Below are 21,981 nucleotides of genomic sequence, written 5' to 3'. Positions count from 1 at the left end.
TGGGCTGCTGCAATGCAGTGGCATCTCAATCCTTTAATTTCTTAATGATATGGCTGCCTCAAACCCTCCAGAACTGGAGACAGGGAGCTCTTAGCATCCATAACACCAACTCCAGCAGCTAGGCAGCCAACAGGAATTGCTCTTTTAATTTCACTGTGTTGCCTGTACTGCCTGAGTTACTTTGTGATGGGAAACAGAGTTTACTTTTGAGCAGTATCTAGGACACTGGAAATCTGACCCTCATTCAAACACAGAATATAATCCAACAAAGGCTAATTATTCCCTTTGTTTAAACAGAATCATACACAGAGCCAAATTGGACAGCTAGGACACCTCTCTGGAAAGGAATGAGAGGGAGAGGTACAAAGAGGTAGATGGTGTATCTGAAACACACTTTGTGTAGCTTTCTATTACACATGCAGGTTTTCCTCTTCCACCTGTTTCTACCACTCAAACACCAAACTATTTAAAGATGGCAAAAGGAGAGAGGCTCTGGAGGGATGTGATTCATTCTTTGCATTCTCTTCCCCAATACTTGCAGGTCCTTGACTTGTTTTCAACTTTTTCCCCCATTTTTCAAAGCACTACAAATTTGCAGCTGGAGAGCAGGGAAAATTTGCATTTAAAGGGTTTTAATAAATTAAAGGCCCTTAGGGAGTTTTCCAGAGAAACTGAACTCAATTTAATTAAGGGCCAGGTCTCGGGCATCACTTCTGCTGAAATAAAACACATCCTCCAGCAAGGACATTTCATCAGATGACTAGTTAATATTGGTTCAATGTTTACAAAAATTCTCCCCTCTCCTTTAAAAACATGACAATTCACTTTGGAGCATTTCTACTCCATAGCAACTAAAATAAAATAGAGGGGAGGAAAGGCAAAAAAGTAACCTTCTAAGAATGTAACTACAACTCAGGTCTATTCACCGTATGGGGTAAAAGCTAAAGGAACAGCATTAGCTTACATCTCTTTCCAAAATCCTGTGAAGACACTGTAGAACAGCTCATTTTTTTCCTGTCAATCAGCCTTTCCCATTTGCTGTGCAGGGTGAATGTACAGAGCACCTAAACAGATCTGCTCTCTGTTGTTACCTGCAACGTGGACCAACAAGAGCACCAAGCCAAGAGCAGCTGCCCATGTCTCCAGATGCAGTTATATTCTTATACAGAGGAAAAATAAATGAGTACAAATGTTCATCAGGAAAATTCCACTAATTTATTAGATGCCTTGTCCTTTGTAGGATAGTTTGAGCCAAACAAGTCTGCATATTTAAATACAAAATACCTTCTGAGTCACAGGAGATTCCAGAAATGCCAGAACTCCGAGCTCCCCTCCCTCGACACAGAGAATAATCTCTCCCACCCACTTCTCTGCCCAGGCCTGCAGTGCATCCACATTAGGGTCTCTGGCCCATCTTCTTCAATGTTCGGTTCAGCTGGAATTAGAGAAAGTAAAGGTCAGAAAAATACACAGTGATTGATACACACTGCTGCTCCCCTCAGCAGACCTTATCCAAGGCCTCTTAACTCCTTCCTCTCCAACTCTCTGACAAGAGAGCTCTTGAGCTCTCACAGTGTGTCAAGCAAAAGGGGAATAAGTAGAACTCTCTCCTTTCCAAGCTAGCACAGGAAGATGTGGGGAGAAGAGAGGATGCAAACTTGTAGCAGCAGTATCGCAACCCTCAATTAAGTCCCCAAATCTCAGAATTTTGCCCTCTGAGTTTCCAGTGCAGAACAACCTCCCCTGGCAGAGAGTGGAAACAGAATGTCACCTCTTGGCCAAGCTCAATGCTGAAGCCATCTATGCTCCAGAAATCTCTGAGGCCATTTTCTAGAGCTATAGTTATGAAGTTAGAGATATGATTTTGGTTGTGTTACTGACAGGGACACATTTATCTAGAGACAATGGAATCAGCATTCCTGAATAGTAAAACTCACCTCCTTTTCCACTGTGGCTCAACTGAGTACTTCTCACAAAAACATACCATTCCTCAAAGGCCAGCAGCTGCTGCTTAGAACATCTGCCTTTGCCTAGTGCCTTGCAGAGCCAGGGCTAAATCCAGCATGGAATTACACAGCTGTCTCACACAAATGTGGACCCTCGAGGGCCTGCACAGCCCAGTGACTGCCCCATGTTTCCTACAGAGCTACACAGCTCTCCGGCCCAGGCCTCACCTCCTCAAACTTGTGGATCTGGCGGATGAAGAAGTCCCCGTAGCGTCGAGCGACCTTTGTGTCTGCAATATGGATCATGTCCTGGGAAGAGAACAGGATGAGATTAGGAAAAGGACCATGCTACTAGCAGGGAGACAGCAAGAACTGCCAAACATAAAGATCAACCTAAGGGGCTTCACCCCAGCCATGGTTTGGCACCACACATACCTGACCTGTGCTAGTCCCACAGCACCCATCCAGCTCTCCTTGGGCTGCCTTCCCTCATACCTTTGTCTGGGATGGGTCCCCCATTCACACTGTATTTGCTTCCCACATTCTTACACACTGGCTTTGTCTTCCTTGCAGCAGTTTGACAGTTCCAACCCCAGTTCATGCTTCCCTCTTTTCAGTCATGCTATATGCCACGACAGCTGGGCTGAGACATGGCATGACACCTTGCAAGAAGAGGTCTGCTACAAGGACCAAGAACACAGAGTAACCTGATCTCCTTCCTAGCGAGAAACCTAATGCCTACTGCTGTCTTCTTTCACTACAGTTCTACAAGACTCCTTGCTATGCTTCCTGCTGCTGGAGCTCCAGGGCAGATGGTGACAGCTCCACACCTTGTGTTTAGATTCCTCCTAGAGCAGCCACAACTAAATGCTGTTCCAGTGCAAAGCAGACCTGTAACATGACCAAGCAACATCTCTGCTTTGTCAAACAAAGGAGAGATGTGGGGGACACCAGAAGGACAATCCCACCGGCCACACAAATAGCAGCACTATCTGTCACTCAATTATCACCTCCCAGAACACTGAAAAGCAGCTCCCTCTGTCCTGGGGAAGTGTTTGTTTTCTAGGTATGTTGACTGACAAAGCTGCCTGTGATATTCCATCACTCTTCTTCCACTGACACTCTTTTCATGTGGGGCTAGAACTGCATCGTGGGCAGGCAAGCTCTATAAATGGCAAGGAAGAAGGAATGTCTCCCACAGAATGGAACAAAACTAGGTGCTGCCAATCCAAAATTTCCTGGGTGAAAGAATTTCCCGGCCAGTAAGTGGCAGATACCAACCTTGTCAATATAGAAGTCAACCTCAGAGGCAGACTGGAACTCTCCATCCAGGGCAGATATGCCACTGGTCCATACCAGGTTCTTCATCTTGTGCTTGAAGACGAGCAGCTGGATACGGAACTCCTGCTCTGTGAGGTCTAAGAAGCCGGCCAGCTTCGCCACAGGCATGGTGGTGTAGAGCTTGAGGAAGCTACGGATGGTCGAGAGCTGGGCCTGCTGCTGAACTTCATCAGCGAAGACCTTGAGCTGCTGCAGGAAGGGCTCCTTGTGGTAGTTGGGGTGCACGTTGTCGTAATTGGGCACCACAGGGGAGAGGAACTTGGGGCAAGCGTAACTGAAGAGCTCCTCATAGACCTGGGCGTCGCCCTTCTGCATGCGCAGCATCTTGTCGCCGTACTTCTCGCGCAGCTGCAGGTGGATGCTCTCGTCGATGCGCATGGGGTACATGGTGAGCGCGATGGCCAGCAGCGCGTGCATCTGCTCGTTCTGCTTGTTGATCTGACACAGAGAGGAGAGAGACCCTGTCAACACCACGGTGTGCTCAGGCTATAGGGTGCCCAAGGGAGCTGGCAGCTGCACTTTGTAGAGGAAGATCCTTTACACAAAGCACTGATGGTCCTAATGCTCAAGGGCGACAGCACAAAGAAGCAGTGCCTCTGGGCAAAGCAAATGGATGAACCACACACCAAGGCTCTTAGAAATAAAAGAGAGGGTGGGCAAGAGGAAGGTGCAGACTAAATGCATCCAGAGCCACACAGAACCCAGAGGGCCAGAAACATGTTTGACTGTTTTGGTACAAGAACATGCAGAGAAGGGAAGACAACCATCTTTTGGCAAGGGACAGTTGTCAGGGAGGTCAGTGAAGAAAAGACTGAGAAAGAAGATTTATATGAGTGTGGGATTAAATGGACAGCTGTGTGGCTGAAACAGACATAACCAACTTTTTGAAGTGTTGTGGAATTAAGACTGGTGGGATTTGGCTAAACAAAGAGTTAGGAATTAATCATAAGAATAAAAAGGAGACAGCAGGTAAAACAGGCACCAAAATCAGGAGGTAAGACAGCTTAGGTTAAAAGAGAAAGGAGCTTTGCTACAGCCATGTCTTTGAATGACTATCAGATCATGGAAATTCATCTGACAATGGCAGCAACCTGAAGTGCAGCGCTGGACTAGAAACACAACTAAGTCTGAAGAAGGAAGCATCAACAAGAGTATCATCAGCAGCTCATACTCATTAACAACCCTGCCTAGAGCTAGAGTGCAGATGGATCTGGGACAACAGTATGGGGAACACCCAAAGTAACCTGTAACATAGCTAAGAGAAAATATTGTCACCCATGGCAAAGGAGTTCAGAGGATCCCCAGTCATCATCACTAGCAAAGTCCAGGATAATAAAGCTGAACTATTAGACACAAGCTACCAGGTGATAGAGGAGGGACAGGAAAGAAGACAGTGTTTTTTTCTTTGGGGAAGTGTAGTCTATTCTATCTCTTACCATCTCATACTTGTAGGTCGTCCTCTGAAACATGCTCTTTGTCCTCTGGATGTAGAGGAGGATGTTGGCAAACACACGGATGGCATCCTGGTAACGCCGCATCATAAGGTAAGCAAAGCCCACATAGTAATAGGTGGTCACCTGGCACTCAGGCACCCGGGAGTACATGCTCTGAGAAGGAAGAAGTAACATGCTATGTTAGGGGAAGCAATCCACACTGCTTGTTGGCCACAATTCAGCCACCTCTGCTTTCAATCCCATCCCAAATACAGAAAGGAAAGGGTTAATTGAGTACACTTCACCTTCCACCCATCCCTGCAGCAGCTTCCTCACTGTTTTATTAGATCATCCCATTTCCTATGTTTTCCAGTTTCAGCTTCCTGCAAGGAGAGGACTCCTGCTCTGTGCCTAACACTGCTCTGCTCAGTTCCCTTTCCCCCTGTTTCACTCCACATCCTGTGCCAGACAGCACATATGTAGATCTGTGCCAAGTCTTGGCCCAAACCCATTGCAGCTGAGCTTTTATTAGCCACAAGCAGCATTCAATTCTAAGGCAAAAACAGCCCAGGTGGGAGCAGAAACAGTGAGAATAGAAGTCAAAAATACAAGAAAGAGCCGCTGGCAAAAGTAAGAATGGTGTGTTCAGGTAGTTACCACTACACTACCACTTGTAGTTCCAGCAGTATTCTCTGTAGCAACACTGCATTGCACAACACAGCAAACCTCCTAAAAACTGGGCAATTGTGCTGCAAGAGCATCAGGCATTATCATATGGCTTGATTTAATGCCAAAGCTCCAGCTGTGCCCAGCCACAAACTCCTGACAACTACAGCAGATACAAACAGTTCCTCGGCTGGAAGATTCAGTACAGCAATTTTTCACCAGCATGCTTCAACATAGGCATTTAGAAGACTGCAAAAGAAGAGTTAAAACATGTTGTATTACCTTCTTGTTGAGCTCAATGTTCTCCAGCACCTTGATGGCTTGGTAGTAATCTCCCAGCAGAGAGTGCAGACGCAGCAGCCCAACCAGGCTGAAGTAGCCCAGCATCTTGTACAGGGAGTGGCGCCCATATTCACCAGCCACACTTTCAGGGTCACCTAGGGAAAAAAGGAACCACAATGCCATCCTCCAAGGAAGCAAGCTTCCCTTTCAATATTTTCTGTTTAAAGCAAAGGGAGCAAGGCCTGAAATGTAATCACTGGTACTTCTCACCTAAGGCCAACAGAACCAGTTCCCAGCCAATCCATCCACTGATTATGGGTTTGATCCAGCTCCCAAACAAAGTTAAGGAGCTTGGGTCAAATCAAAGCAAGGCAGCACAGACACCAGTGCTGCTTGGCACCTCCCAAAGCTCACCTCCACTTGTATAGACTTCCAGCTGTCGGTTAATGTTGGATTTGTCGACCAGAGAGTGCAGCACATTAAGGACACTGTGGACATTCCAGATCTTGGGGTTGGAACGAAGGAAATCAATTTCCTCTTCAGACTTCTTGGCTGTTTTACAGCGGTACTGGCTGAAAGACTGGAACTACAGGAAAAAGCAGAGATTCAGTGATGAGCAGCTTGTGTAGAGATGCTCAGGTAAGTGCACTAAGCTAACAATTTGCTCACACAAATGCATTACAAGAAATTACAAGTTGCATGGAAAAAAAAAGTTTCACATGAGATCACATGGAAATCAAAATGGCACATTATACCACCTTCAAAGCACCTAAAAGAATTATACAGTACAGAGGGTAAAGGCCAGGAGACAGACCGAAGCAGTAAAGGATCTCTTAAACAATTAGGAAAGGCAACTAAACACAAATTTGCTGTCTGGTAGAAAGAAGAATGACCAAATTATAAGACGCATTTGCATACATGCATCTTTTCCCCTTATATGCACACATCCTTTTTGTTCTCAAGATTGACCAGACAACACTCAAAGAATTCCAGGCAGCTCTATAATAAAAAGTTACAGAGAAGGGAATATATTCTCTAAAGAGAAAAACCAATAGCATTTCAGATCTGTACTGCTGCACTCAGAACAGTAAGTGGAAAAATATTTCTTAACTACAGCTTAACACCATCTCTGACCACAGCTTATTTCAAATCAGGTGCACACATAAAGGCCCTACTGACTAAGAGAAATTTTGTTCTGAAAGAGAAATAGGCACAAAAGTTCAGGACTCCCAAAAGAGCACCTTGTAACTTAAAAATCTGTACATTTACTACTACTTCATCCACCTGGTAACAAAAGAGTAACGGTGATTACCAAAGATTTTCAACCTGCCATGGATTTCCTTGTTATGGAAATCACAACAAGGGAAGAGATGGAAAATTTATACCACTAATAAAGGCAAGGCCACCGCAAAATGGCCCAGTTTTATAATCACATACCTGGTATATGAATTCATCAATGATATCCCAGAGCCACTGGTTGGGCAGTTCCAGAGGAGCGGGGCCATCAGCATCTGCAGGAGAACAGATGAGAGGGTTAACACCTTCAGCAAGAACATTGTCAGAACTGGAGGAACAGACAAATTAAAGAACATAAGAATTTCCCTGAAATGGGAGATGGAGCAGCAGATGAATGAAGCTTTCAGTAAGGCTGAGATGCAGCTTTGACTACCTCAACTGCCTTCACTTTCAAAGACTATGAACATGCACACGGTTAATCACTGGAGTGTGACTGTTCAGCAGCATCAGCTCTCAGAAGCTGCACAGAGACTGCAGGGGTTTATCCTAACTGATCCATTCTCCACATGAGGCTTGGCAAGGAGTCACAAACACTAACATTTGCTCCAAGGGGAGTGAACAACAGTAAACAGTCATGAAACACTGCAGGTTTTCTTTAGCTTACTGTTTCATTTCACTTTTTAATAAAGATAGATGGAGCAGTTCTCAGCAAGACAGAAATCTAAATAAGTTTTATTCTTTACAGTACTTCAGAAAGCACTGGAAACTATTTCTGCTTTTTGTGGTTTTAAATCCATGGATATAAATTGCTCTTCATTCAACAAACTCAAACGTGCAGAGTGCTTACAGACTACCTTTCTCTCTATTATTTATAAACAAACATGTTGCAGTTATCCTGACCCTTTCTTCAGCTCTTCCCTCTCCATCTGATCGTTCTCTCCAAAACTCACAAACCAGAAATTAATTGCAGCAACTCACTGAGGATGTAGTTGAAGAGATTGCAGTAATTGTAATAGGACTCAAATCTCTGCTCCAGCGTGGGCCCCCCCTGCAAAGAGAAGTCAGCAGAGTCTGCTTCAAATCAAGCAGGGCAGGAGGGAGCTCATGGGCAACAGCATAAGAAGGACAATCACAGTAGTAGAAGGTCTACTTCAGGAGTACTAGAGGCAGTATTCAACCAGCACACCCACCAACATCACCCAGAAAAACAGACATTGTAGCACTGTTGTCCCACAAAACAGGGATGACTTTTCCTATACAGACAGCTTCTCCCATGATGTCAAACCTCCTGTGAATATTCTGCATTTAACCTTCCCTGTTCCCCTCTGCTGTTCAGGTTCAAGAATTTCCCATTACCTTCACCAGCTTTCCTTCCTTCTCTGCTCATGAGAATTCTTAATAGATCAACAATTCTGTTTCTGGACATCATTTCTAAACACTTGACCTACTGGCTCTTGTTTCAGTTGGAGACACTGAGTCTGAGAACCACTAACAGCACAGCCTGAGAAACCAGTTTCTCCTGTTGAAGCCTGGCTTGGGTTAACACAGCAGCCTTTTAACAGTGCCCATTTCTCCACCCTCTGGTACACAGTAAAACTGCAGGTATTACTTATTCATCCATTAAGTCATGCATCTGTTGAGATTTTTTTTCTTTAAGAACAAAGTACTACAACTTTCTCACTGATTAAAGAGGCTTTAAAAAAGGCAGTTTGTTTTGTTTCACAGAGCATTATTCCTTTCATTTCCTTCTTCTCCATCCTTTATGCTATCCACATTTCCTTTTTCACAAGGCACTCTGATTCCATGTGAGGTTATTCATAACAAATAATGCACCTTCCTCTTGTGACACCCCTTCTCACTGCCTGCTCATTTGAAGAGGAGCCACAAAGGACCACACATAAGCAATAAAAACGAAAATTCAGTTACCTTCCAACACCCCCTTCTTCCCTTACTCACTAACCATTACATTTACTGTTAGCAACAAAGAGCCTCCTGAACACTCAGATCCAGTCTCCTGATTCATCTGAGCTACCAGAGAAACCTGTACACTCATCACCGCCAAGCTTGGACAGCTAATGAGCTTCAAATAGACAATCAAGTCTTTCTTGCTTTTCAGCAATCAGTGAATCCTTACTAAACTAACAAAAGCAAGAATTTTAAGCTTCCCTAAAATCAATGTGACTTAGAGCTCACAAACCCACCCAATTTTGCCTTGCAAAGATTAGGGGACCACTGATACTGTAGTGGCTGCAAGACTTGTCAAGTTTGCTGGCACAGAGAAGCCAGCACGAAACCCACAAGAAGACACAGGGCCAACACTCACGCTGACTTTGGCGTAGATGTGCCTGTAGTACAGCTCCTTGTATAGGATCAGGAAAACTGCATCTGGAAAAGATCACAGAAGAGAACATTAGCAAGCCACAATAAGACACTTTGCTCAAGTCTGACTTCTTGCCAGGCATCTGCTGAAGGAGCTGCCAGAGTGAACAAAGGCGACTGACTCAGGCAGCAACAACTTTGTGCACCTGCCAACTCAGGATCAGGAGGGATTCAGTTCCTTCTCTCCCTGAGAACCCAAGGGAAAGTGGAAGACTCACCATTTCCAACCTGAGGAGCAATGGCCTCAGCCTCTGGCCACGGAGTGTTCTTAAAAAACCTTTCTGTCAGTTTTGTCCAGCTGAAAAACAGACACACATGTGGTATGAAAAGCCACATCTCACTGAGTATGACGGTGCTGGAGTCAGAGATGACAACAGAGAGAGGCCTTGGACTTGGTGAAAGCTGAGGGCACAACATACCCCTATTAGTAAGTCCAATGTTGAAGCAAATTATGAGAATCACAAACTAAGCAGTGAGACTTCACTTTATCTCCCAGGCACAAAACAAACATGTATGTTACTTTCACATTCCCTTTATTTCAAGCTGACACAGCTACAAGCAGGAATAGACATAGCTGTTGGGAAGGGACACAAAAGCTACACCTGACAGCTTTCTGCAAACTGCCTGACTAGCACCACTGCCCGCTCTGCAGCCTCCCTTCCTGTTAGGCCAGTGCTGAATCTCCCTTCAGACAGATCACAACTCGTGTATACTCACATTGGCCTCATGGGCTGGAAATACCTAGGAATTTTTTTCCCACAGTAAACAAACCAAACCTGTTTCAGAGAAAGCCCAAGTTTGGAACAGCAGAGGTAGTGAGCCCTTCCTTTTAACAGCATCACAGTTAAAATAACGATTTCCATCTGCTGAAGAATAGTATTGTACCTGTTCTCATAAATGTCCTGGATCTCGTACACCTTCTGGTCAATAACATCACTGGAAACACGGCTGGCCTGGAGCTCGTACACCTTCTGGTCAATGAGATCTGACACCGTCTTGTGAAAATACTGGATGAAGTTTTTGATCACTTCGGGGATCACCTGGTAGGTCTGCTGTTCGTACTGGCGTTCGTAGGCCAGGTCCTGCTTGGGGTCTCCTGCGTAGAAAGAGGAGCAGTGAGGCAGCGGTCGCACGGCCCGGCCTGGCCCCAAAGACCCGGCGGGGCGCAGGCGGGCCCGGGGCGCGCGTGGGGCCCTCACACTCACCCGTGTGCATATCATAGTCGTTGGAGTACGCGTAGGGGTCATAGGCAGCCTATGAGGAGAGGGCGGCAGTGAGTCCCCGCGAACAGCCCGGACCCGGACCCAGACCCAGACCCGGACCCGACCCTCGCGCCCCCGGCGCCCCGGCCGTACCTCGTTGTCGTAGTCCTCCCCCGGGTAGGCCATGGCGGCGGCACGGCACGGAAAGGGCTCCGGCCGGAAACGCGGGACTGGCGCGGCGCGGGCGCAGGGGCGGGGCGGGCGGGGAGGCGGCTGAGCCTTTCTATTGGCTAAAGCAACTGCCTGTCTTCAGCCTGCTGAGCCGCCACGGGCCGGCCGTGGCCTCCTCCTCTTTCTGATTGGAGAAAACAACTGCCCGTCAGGCTCTCCTGCCCACAGTCTCCACTTCCCGCCCCGTCTCTTTCCTATCCGCTTCTTCCCCATTGGCTGCATGCATGGGTTGTGTCGCCTTTCATTGGTCGAGAGGACGCGGTCCGCCCCGTTGCCATGGCGACGCCCTGCCCTCTCCGCGGCCCGGGCCGTGACGGGATGGAGGGCGGCGGTGGGGCTGACGGGGCGCCCGGCGCGGGGCCCGAACCGGAGCCGGAGTCAGAGTCGGGGCCGGGGCCGGAGTCGGAGCCACAGCCGCGCATCGCGCTGCCGCCACTGGGACCGGGCGCACCCCTCGGTTACCTGCACGTCCTGTGGCAGCGGGAGGAGCCCGCGGGCAAGATCCCGGCCCGCCGCCTGCGCAGGGCCGCCCGCCTCCACCGCCGGCTGGGGCCCACGGGCAAGGAGGCGCACGGTGAGCGGCGGAACAGCCCCTCCTGCGGCCGGCTCCGCACGGGCTGCGGGAGGGAGGTGGGCTCTGTTCGGTGCGCGGCTGGGGAAGCCCCTGGCGCTGCCAGGGGAGTGTGCCCGTCAGGAGTGGGCGGTTCGGGAGGAGACGGGGAGAACCATCGTTACCTGGTGCCTTGATCTGCTTCCCGTTCTCTGGAGCCGGTACCAGCGTGATTTGGCCCCGCACTTGTGCTCCGGGATGGAATGTTTCAGTAGGGAAACGTGCCTTTTTCCTCGGTGCTTTCCAGTAATTGCTTTCTTTCCTCCGTAGCTCTGAAAAGGCTGCGTGAAGCTGCCAATAGCAATGATTTGGACACAGGTAAGGCTTCTGTCAGTCCCACTTGGGACCTCTTCTTGGAAAGGCAGTGTCTCTCGGACTCTTACTTTTGGAGAGGAGGAAGTGAGTGCAGATGGTTTGTGGACAGGATGCTTTAGATGCTTCAGATCTAGAAAATGCTTTTTTAAAGCCCAGCTTTTGTTCTCTGAGCAGAGTGGGGCTGATTATTGTGTTCACTTTTTCACTGCGCCTGGTTCATAGTGTTAGTTTTCCATCTGCTTGGAGCTAAAGCAGCACTGCACTGTCCCGGCTGTTTTGGTATGTTCTCTTGCCCAGTTGTTAGCAGCAAGAGAATAATGTTTTGATTTAGGTGGAAAAGTTACAATTATCTAAGCCATACCCTGTATAATGAGGCAGCATGACCCAGTAGATTAGAACCAGGGCCAGAGCTGGACTCTTCTGGTTTCTGCAAAATTCCCTTATGGTCTATAAATTCTGCTTTCCTGATGTCCAATCTCAACACTACATCTTTCTCTCTCAGGCTTTGGTAATTGAAGCATATCAGAGTTAGTTTATCAAAACTTAAAAGTTTTAGTAGTTTTTGCAATCTGTATTCCTACAAAAATAACTTAATGACAACTTTGCTTGGTGCTGGCTGAGAGTAATAAAAGAATAACACACTATTTATAATTAATAAATATATAATAAATAAATAAATAAATGACTAAAAAATCAACTTAATGGTAATTAAAACCATTAACTAAAATTACTAAAAAGTTCTGACATTTCTGACAATTCCCCCCTTTGGAAGTGATCTTAATTTTCCTTTAAGATTACTTCCACTTAAATCATTGAGTATCTAGCAAAACTTAAGCCATTAAAATACAAAAATTTTGTTTGTGTTTTGTAATAAGATATCATAGATCATTCATTCCAAATTGGGGTATTATCTCTTTTAACAATACCTTGGTAACTTCTCTTGCTTTGTTGGTGCAAGCAGCTATCCAAAAAATGTGTCAGCTAAAGCCAATAGGTTATCAATATCCCTCTTGTCAAGGTAACTCAGAAAAATCTGTTTGCCTGTAAACTCCAGGACAGTTTCCTCTTTTTGTAGTCCCTCAAGGATGTGCTCTGTAGGGCACATCCTTGGATGTGGATTGTGTTGCAAACATATTTTACACTTGCTGACTACACTTTAGATTCCTGGTTTTTTTACACTTTTTTTACACTTTACTTGATGTTTCAAGTTATCTCTAATAGCTTCTGCTCCCCAATGTGTTTCTCTGTGTTTTTCTTTGGCTACTTGTCTCATCACTGCTTGAAGTACTATTCCATTTCTCTTTCTTTCGGCAACATAACATCAACTCTAAAATACCATTTTGGTGTAAAATACCATGAACTGGCCATTTTTCTTGATTATCTAATAGATAATCTAGCCACCAGAGAATACAATATTCTATTACCTGTGTACAAGTTAAAGAATTGCTTTTAAATTCTTTCCAGTGCTGCAAAATACAACCTAAAGGTGAACATTTGGGTGTTCCCCTCTTCCTGGGCTCGAGAAGAAGAAGGGAAGCCCACAGTAAATCAGGATTCCAGCAATGACTAAAACGGACACGAGAGAGCGCTCTGTGCACACCAATACAATTCAGTCGCTGGAGCAGTAGCAGCCGCTGAGCTAACGCCAGCAGAGAGCTCTGAGCAAACGAGCCTTGCTTTGACAATTTACATTTCCCAAACCCAAACACTTAGTACACACCAAATATCCTAAAATTCACGTACAATGGCTTCAACACTCTTACAGCCAACGAATTTTCATACAAACTCAATTTATACTTATGACACACTCACATTACCACACACTTGCATTTTCCAGCACTAACAGATACCATAGGCTTTAATAAACACAGCAGTGTCTGGGCAAAGCCCTTCCACAGCGTGGCTCTTTGCGCAAGCAGCACTGTCTGACTAATCTGTGGGCAAAGCAGAGGGTGAAGACTCAAACCACACCTTTTGTTAGTCACTTATATAGTTTTACAAATACAGTTTTCCAGCTAGGCAGTGGGACTCAAACACAATTCCATTAATATTCACTTACAGAGTTTTACACTAACTTTTAATAGGAAATAGCCAATTATATCATCACTTTCTTAACTCTTAATATGTTAGAGAGTGCAAGCTTATGATTAGGTATACCTTTTAAAACCTTCAGTAATGTCTTAATAAAGTCCCAGGGGTTTTTGCCTTGAACTCACCTGGATCAGAAGATTGAAAAAATTCCCTGAAAAAAGTCTGTCAGTGTGCACCAAAGTCCTTGTTCCTGTAAGTCTGTGGAACATCAAATGTGTTGTCTCACCTGGGTCACCAGTAAATTGTTACCAAATCCTTCAAAATTGTTGGGGTAAATAAACCCCTCTAACACTTTCTTTTTAGTGTTAGTGTGTAAGATGTTACTTTGTTGTTGGCCAGGAGGGATTTGTGTGGCTCACAAATTCTGGCCTCCACTTAGACACGGATATAAAGCTTCTTCACTTATTTATACTTTTTAGCAAACAAAGAAATTAATGTTTGTTGGTTATAAATTACATAATTCTCTCTTATTAATTAGTACTCTGTCCTCTGTGGGTTATTGACTTCTCACTTCTCATGCTAGTTAGTCCATATTTTCAGTTGTTTTAGTATCTTTTTCCTCTGGTAGGGATTTCCCAACACATACACTGAGTCTTTGTTAGTCCCTTCTTTATCTTCTGGTTTCTGCAAGGTCCTTGTGGTCCATAAATTCTACATTCCACATGTCCAACCTCAACCATACATCTTTCTCTGGTTTTGTTCATTGAAGCATATCAGAATCAGTTTATCAAAAGTTAAAGTTCCAGTAGTTTCCCCAGGCTGTGTTCCTACAAAAGTACATTATGACAGCTTTGCTAAATACTGGCTAAGAATAATTTAGGAATCACACACACTTTATAATTGCATATACAGGTTATGATTAACTAAAGCAATTAATATAAAAGTTAATTAAAATCACTAACTAAAATTATTAAAAAGTTATATAATTTCCAACAGGAAGATGAAAGAATGCAGTTTTATGGAAGTCTTGGTTTCAATCCACATTGGATTTGATAGACAGGTTGCCATGTTTACAGTCCTCTTGTCTCTTGTTTACTCTGCAACTTGAGGAAGTGTGCTATGATTAATTTATTTTTCATCAACAAGTAAACATCTTTGCTGTTTCCTGTGGTGGCACTGGGTGGAGAGGTTATGTCATTCCTACTTAGTTCAGGGTAAGAGTAGCTAAATTGTTCCTATATGGTTCTCACTGGGGCACTGTCAGTTTCCCATTCTTTCTTCTGAAGTATCAAACATTCAATGTTAACACCACTTCCATGTTTTTAGGTGTTCTTTTCAGTTATGTACCCCACTTGAAGTAGGATGTGTACTGGAAGAGATTCAAAGGTGGCTATAATTCACTTTCTGGAAGCTGAGATGAATGGTGACTTTCAGTGGCCTGAAACGGTCTCGACTGTTCTAGAATATGCTGTTTAAAGATCTCAAAATGTAGTGAACCTGTCAGCATTTTTAACAGTTATGGAATGAGCTCTATTTTACACACCAGGTAGTATATCAGGGTGATCTCAAAACAGCAGAAGTAACAGCCCTTACAGATGCCCCTAACACATGTTGTGTAGGTGCTATTTTTATGCCCCTAATCTTTCCACCCTTTACTGATCTCTTTGCTCGGCTCTTGGCAGGTCGGTGCATTCCCCTTCCTGCTTCCCAAACTGTAGCCACCATTGGTTAGGAAAGGGCATAATCAGAACAGGTGTGAAGAAGTGGCTTTTCTCACTACCTGTGCTTACACTGTGAAACTTCTGACCATGGGTCCACGTTGACGTCAAAAGTTTACACAGGTGCAGAAAATAACTGTGTAAATCCAGAGGGAAAGCCTATGGAGGGGTTGTAGTAAGCACAGGATGCTAATTCCAGCTTGGGAAGTGCCTGAGATGCAGCTGACTAAAGCCAAGAGTTAGCCCCATGTCCTTCCTATCCTTTTGTATTCTTCTCTAGCTATTTGCTGCTGATTGTCCTTGGAACTTGAAAATGTGCTAGGTGGATCTTTAGCCATTAGAGCTGTTGGCTTAGCTTTCGTGGCAACGTGTGGAAGGTGGTGAAGGCTGAATCACAGGGTGGAGGTTCTGCTGGTTCTGCTGAGCTAGGATACTAGTGGGAACTGGTTCAAGTCCAGTTGACTTAGCAGCTGACAGCATGTTTCTCTACCCCCAAAAGAGCAGATAGCATCACCTCTCTGATCAGGTGCCCCTCCAGCTTACCTGCTTTTTTTCTCCTTGGTTCTGTCAGTGCAGCAACTCCTGGAGGATGGAGCTGACCCCTGTGCTGCGGACGACAAAGGCCGGACAGCCCTGCACTTTGCCTCCTGCAATGGCAACGATCACATTGGTGAGTGGAGGGGGAGTTCTGTCTTCCAGCCTCTCTGTGGTGGGAATTTTGAAGGGTGCTCTTTATTTTGCTTCAGCACCTGTCAGAGGTTGCTCTTTTCTGTTCCTTTTGTGTCAAAGTTGCCAACTCTGGACTCAGGATTTGCCATGTGTGCCTGCTGGAAGGGGAGCAGTCCCAGATCTAGGACTGTACTGGTGCAGAGGGAAGGGTGTCCTTCCTCCCAGTTCTTTGCATCAGGGAGCCCAGGAGCAGTGGCACTGCATGGCCTTGTGCTGGGTCCTTCTGCATTGCTGTGCAAACCTCTGTCCCTGTCTCAGTAAGGAAGCTGATGAGCTGAACAGAAGCACCTGTAGGGCAGCCTGGTGGCTGCCACATGGACCTGTGGGGCAAAGGGAAGGGACTGATGTGTCTCTGTTTCCTTGTTTCTAGTCCAACTGCTTCTGGACCATGGGGCTGATCCAAACCAGAGAGATGGGCTGGGCAATACTCCCTTACACTTGGGTAAGTGCCACACAATGAGCTTTGCATGCAGAAAAGTGAGGTGAGAACCTCCTTTCTGTTCCTTTCCTCTCCACCTTCCTCTTGCCTGTGCCTCACAGAATGCATCCCCAAATTTAAGGACCTTGGAGGGACTCTGCATTTCATTAGATTCACTCCTCACAAAGATTTAAAGTCAAAGAAAAGGTTTGAAAAAATTGATTTCCCTCCCTTTGCCAACTCCAAGGAGTGCAAGATCTGTTCCAGATAGAGTACTTAGGCTTGAGTGGGTGGGTACCTTAGCATTTGGGCCATTCTTCTTTCCTCTGGCAGAGAAGCCCTTTGGGAAGCAGTAAGCTCTTTGCTAGAGCAGAAACTCATTTTTGTTTGTACCTCTGAGTTGTGTGTCCTGTGTTTTCCCTCCCCAGCTGCCTGCACGAACCACGTTCCTGTCATCACCACGCTGCTGCGCGGAGGTAACATTTCCTCTATAACAGTTATAGCCTGTTCCCTTCCTGACCAGTTGAAACTCTCCAGGGGCACCAAATCCTGGTGACAGACCTCACTGTCCCTGCTCGTGCATCTTGCAGGGGCCAGAGTTGATGCCTTGGATCGAGCTGGCAGAACCCCACTGCACCTGGCTAAGTCAAAGCTGAATATCCTGCAAGAAGGATTCTCCCACAGCCTGGAGGCTGTACGCCTTGAAGTGAAACAGGTAAAAGAAACAGCCCCATGTTCTGGTAATGGGGTACAGCCCCTGGCAGCCTCCTGCCCCCTTTACTTAAATGCCTGTCGGTAGGCTCTTAACTGCTGTGGGAAGAGTTTGACTTCCATTTTCAGAGACCTTCCTTTTTCTCAGCCTCTACTTTAATTTTTTCCAGGGCCTCCCTTGGCTCTGGTAAGCTAAGGATGCATTGAGTGGATTCTGGGGCTGTATGAAGCATACTCTTTTCTTCAACCACGATGTAAGAGATGCCTTGTGGCAGGAGAGGGACAAGGCACGAGGCTGTAGCTGTGCTGTACACATTCTCTGTATTCCTAACACAATCTATCCTGCTGCAGTATGTAGAGGCATGGAATAGGAAAGCACTCCTGGGCCTGCAAATGCATGGGGCGTGGGCCTCACTTCAGGAGCCACATAGACACAAGTATTTTTATCCTCTGTGCATGAGCAGATCCTGCTGGAATTAGAAGTCCCTGCTCCTCACAGTGAGGGAAGCTGACTAGCCATAAAGAAAAGTTTGGTGCTTTCAGGGCTAGACCTTGTGCTGCTTCAGCTGGGCTTATCTCTCTTCCCTTGTGCCCTGTTCTTAACCCGGCACAAGGATCACAGCTAGCCCATCTGTGACTGGTGACTCATTGGACTCTGATGCTGCCATTAGTGCCATGTAGTTGCTTTGCCTGGGTTTGTCTCTAGGGGTCGTGTACTCTGTCACGTTCTGCAGCTTTAAGGCTGTATGTTTGGCAATTTAATTTTTCCTGTAGAAACACTCCAGCCCGGTGCAGCTTTCTGATGTTTGCCTCTTATGCCCATTTGTTTCAGATTATCCAGATGTTGCGGGAATACCTAGACCGTCTGGGGAGGCATGAGCAAAAGGAACAGCTGGATGACCTCTGCTCCAGGCTACAGATGACTAGCACAAAGGAGCAGGTAGGCAGCATTGAGCTGCTCTGACTCACCTCCTTGCACTGGGACTCCTGCATTTGGGAGAATGCAACTGCATGAGCAGTGGGGCATTGCAGACATGGTTATTGCTCACACTGGGGCAAGTGGGCAAGTTACATGATGACTCATGGTACTCCTTTAGGTGAAAACTCAAAATGCAGAAAGCATCACAGTGCCAAGTAGCAGGGAAGCTGAGGATCAGATGGGCTGAGGACAGTCAGTTTAAGGCCAGGATCAGCACAAGTACACAGGGTTGCAGGGCCTGGGGTTTTTTTCCTACAAAAGACTGGCCCCTAGAAACAGGCTTAGAGGAAATAGCCCTGATATCATATTTGAGTTTTGGGTAATGTAGCAACATGCTGGTATTTTAAGGACTGGCCAAATGATACAGAAGGGAAGTCAAGCATCACCTCTTGAGGAATGGGGAGAAACTCCTATTGCCTTAGATTAGGGCTTGTTTGATGATGAGGACAGTAGCCCTTCTGCATGATTCTTGGCACCAAAAGAATCCTGTCCTAGTATAAGTTCAGCGTGGGCATTACTGGCAATTCTAGTGCAAGGGTGGTCCCTGCTGCATGGGGGTTTCTTCTGTGGGGCTGGGTGGCTGCACAGCTGCATTCCCCTCCCTGATAGCCATGTATTCTGTCAGGTGGATGAGGTTACAGACCTCCTGGCCAGCTTCACGTCACTCAGCCTGCAGATGCAGAAGATGGACAACAGGTAATGGGCTGCCAAATCATCTTCCTGAAGCAGCAGGAGAAGCCTTAGAGAGAAAAGGAAGCTGAAGTTTGCTTCTCAGATCGCTGACTAAACATTGCTGCCAGCAGCCATTCCTGCCCAGACTGACTCTCCAGTGGTGCTCAGACTGTTCCTGTTGGTGCTGCCACAGCTTCCTCACAGGAAGGCAGCAGGCTTTGCACAACAAAGGCAACAGACAAGAACGCTGCAGCTGTGACTTTGGGGTAAAAAAGCTGCTCTACTTTTTACCAGAGGGGCTGGCGATGATTAGGGTACCCTTTCCAGAGATATTTTGCCTTCTCCTAAGTACATCAGCTCAATGTAGGTGGTGACCAATGCCATGTGCAGTTACCAGCTCTTACTAGTGCACTCAGCAGCTGGCCAGCATCACAGAAAAGCTTGGAACATTCCTGCTTGGAAAAGGCATCTTTTGCCCCCTCCATACTGCTCAATTGCATGAGGGAGAAAGTGAATGCCTTGAACAGCAGAAGGCTTTGTGCTGTGAGAAGAACGCACATTTAATTCTGCATGCTAGAAGCTGAGCAAACATTCTGCCTTAAGAAACATGCAGGGAGGCCTTGTCAGAGCTTAATGAGGCTTAATCCTCACCTTCCCCATTGCCTGCTATCAGACAGCAGAGAATGTGTCTGGTTACAAATGGGATACAAAGTTTTTCATGGCTAGACTAACACCTTTCACTGGACCCATTTTTAAGTCTGCTGCAAGTTAGCGCTAAAATATTACAGTGTAACACTTCCAAAAAATACCCAGCTAGCAGGTCAGAGCTGCCCTGTTGCGAGAATAAGGACAGGACGGTGACAATCTTAACGCAGTTCTAGTCAGACGCCTACGTCTTGCAAAAAAGCCCCACCATAACTAACATTTCCTGTTACTGGCAGTCTCAGGCAAGAGGTCCAGTTGTGACAGGAGGTATTGTGCACTCAGCTGTATTGGTCTAGGATGGAGGTGGATTTACCTCTGCCTCAGCAGCACCAAACCCATTGCTCAGCCATTCTGTATCTCTTGCTTGTCATGGAGAGCCTTAAGTGCAGTGTGAGAAACTAATTATGGTTTATGCTGGGAGCCTGAAGTGATGCAGCTGTGAAGGATGCAGGGAGATGCTCCTGCTGCTCTCTCGCTTCTGCCCACCGTGGTTAGCAATGAAGATTTAGGTTGCTTTGTTGTGGAGCAGAGATCCAGGAAATCTCGTTGATAGGGCACCAACAGCAACAGGGAGATAGGAACATGTCAATAGTGATCTAAGTTCCCACCTGTGTACCACAACATGGTGTGCTGGTAGCCACACCTATCCCACAGCTTGGGAGTCACTGGTTTGAAAGAGGTTATTATTAAGATTCACCTTAAATATGCAGCAACCACAGTTTGGAGAGTTCCTCAGAGATCTTTAGGTCAGCATGCTCTCTGATACCTGCCTCTTGTCCAGGAGGAGGCTAAGTGGACTTCTGTTCAAAGCTGAGATATCAGAAATAGGCATGGCTTTTAGATGGGTTCATCTGTGAGCTGCTGGAGGACACAGCTGGGAGCAGCAGTCCCATGGCTGGGCTGGAGCTGTCACTGTGCATATTTGTTACGATGTGCTGGATGGGAAGGATGCTGAGAGGGTGGGAGACAATCTGACCTTTTTGTATATTCAACTTCAATAAAATCCTGTCAGCCTTTTGTGACTCCTTGGCCAAGTTCTCTTTTTCAAAGCGACCCATTCCTCTTTCTTTATGTCTGTTCCAGGCCCCATGCACAGCACTGGACTTGCTAAACGCTACTCTCAAATCAGAAGTGACAACACAAAGTTGTTTGAGTTCAATCACCACTCTGTTTGCAGATCGAAGTACAGGGTTGCTGGCTGACCTTTTCTGATCCTGACTTCCACAGCCAAGAAATCCAAATTTAAAATCTATGTAGTTGCTGTGAAACCGTACAAACAGAGGAGAGGGAATCCCAGCAGGGGTGCTTCAAGCTGCAAGATGAGATATTTTGCAGAGAGGAAAAGCAGCCTTGCCCAGTAGCAGAAGTCATGCCTTGCCCCATGCTGAATAAAATGGCTGTGCTGTGAAGAGACAGCAAGGATGAGGGGCTGGGGAGGGACATCTGGGCAGGGTAGAGAACTTCCAGCGTGGCCCCTATGTGAGAAGCAGGTGACCTTCATGCCCAGTCTTTACTCACCTTGTCTCTTCCCATCTTTACAGCCCAGCCTTGATGTCCACGTACACCCAGCTGCCAGCGCTTCTGCCCTCAGCAGCCTTGTTGCTGAGGAGACCATTAAGGTGCCTGAAGAGCACGTGGCTAAAAATGCTCTTTATCTCTGCAGTTACTTCAGTTGCTGATGTTGTCTCTAAGTAGACACCTCTTGCAAGCTCTCCTCAAACCCAGGAACACATCTAGCTGAGACTCTGAGTGAAGCTTTTAGTCTTGGCACACGTGATGTTGTCAACAGATCTTCATGTTTTTTTCTTGCCTAGTGCTGGGTTTTTTCTTAACAGCTCCTGACAGAGGGGAAAGGTGGGGGTGCTGCAGCCAGCCAGGAGCAATTGTCTTGCTGCTTTTGCCACAGTGCTCCCACCATGGCAGGAGAGGCAATAAAAACCAAATGGCTATAGGAAGTTTTGCCACTGTTTTAGCAGCAATACCAGGTAAGAAAGAGAAAAGCACATCTGGTTTTCAGTGGAGAAAAAAATGTATCACATAGGAATTGTATTCTATGAATCACCACAGTCAGTTCTGCTTTCCTGCCTCAGGGCTTGAAGCTGTGGGCTGCCCTGAGCCTTATGTGTTTGGCACTGGATGGAGAAAAGTTTTAGGTTTCTTTGCATCAGCCAGTCATACCCAGAGCCTTAACCACCCTGTCATGCTCAGCAGCTGTATCCAGAATGAGAATTAGGTGCTGGGCAGGAAAGCTGTTCCAGGGAAGGAGAAAACATGGCTTCCCACTGCGCTGGGAGCTGTTGACTGGCACTGCCTATTTTTTTTCTGCTTCTGGCCTAGAGGCTTCAGCTTCTCCCAGCAGCTTTTCTCTGTCCTTGCA

At 46.3% G+C, this 21,981-nt stretch overlaps 2 protein-coding genes across 3 annotated transcripts; one reads left to right on the top strand and one right to left on the bottom strand.

Moving 5' to 3' along the window:
- Window positions 1-1,192: 1,192 nt before the first annotated feature.
- On the bottom strand, window positions 1,193-10,789 carry EIF3L (eukaryotic translation initiation factor 3 subunit L). Its single transcript, XM_054631541.2, has 13 exons — window positions 10,639-10,789; window positions 10,489-10,537; window positions 10,169-10,379; window positions 9,502-9,581; window positions 9,228-9,289; window positions 7,883-7,952; window positions 7,106-7,179; window positions 6,083-6,254; window positions 5,669-5,823; window positions 4,724-4,894; window positions 3,228-3,725; window positions 2,175-2,255; window positions 1,193-1,435 (listed from the first exon to the last, which is right to left on the bottom strand). The coding sequence occupies exons 1-13, from the start codon at window positions 10,669-10,671 to the stop codon at window positions 1,397-1,399; spliced, it is 1,695 nt and encodes a 564-aa protein (XP_054487516.1). The 5' UTR covers window positions 10,672-10,789; the 3' UTR covers window positions 1,193-1,396.
- Window positions 10,790-10,977: 188 nt separating this feature from the next.
- ANKRD54 (ankyrin repeat domain 54) lies at window positions 10,978-20,626 on the top strand. 2 transcript variants are annotated; one of them, XM_054631544.2, is made up of 8 exons: window positions 10,978-11,290; window positions 11,597-11,644; window positions 15,962-16,060; window positions 16,490-16,561; window positions 16,966-17,013; window positions 17,128-17,252; window positions 18,081-18,188; window positions 18,853-20,626. In XM_054631544.2, exons 1-8 carry the CDS (start codon window positions 10,993-10,995, stop codon window positions 18,925-18,927), a joined length of 873 nt encoding a protein of 290 aa, XP_054487519.1. In that variant the 5' UTR covers window positions 10,978-10,992; the 3' UTR covers window positions 18,928-20,626. The 2 variants fall into 2 exon arrangements, with proteins under 2 accessions (XP_054487519.1, XP_077034677.1); XM_077178562.1 differs by having other exon boundaries at window positions 11,152-11,290; window positions 15,967-16,060.
- Window positions 20,627-21,981: the final 1,355 nt, after the last annotated feature.

Source organism: Agelaius phoeniceus, chromosome 5 (assembly GCF_051311805.1).
Source record: "Agelaius phoeniceus isolate bAgePho1 chromosome 5, bAgePho1.hap1, whole genome shotgun sequence".
NCBI lineage: Eukaryota > Metazoa > Chordata > Aves > Passeriformes > Icteridae > Agelaius > Agelaius phoeniceus.
This window is presented reverse-complemented; position numbering and strand designations above follow the sequence as displayed.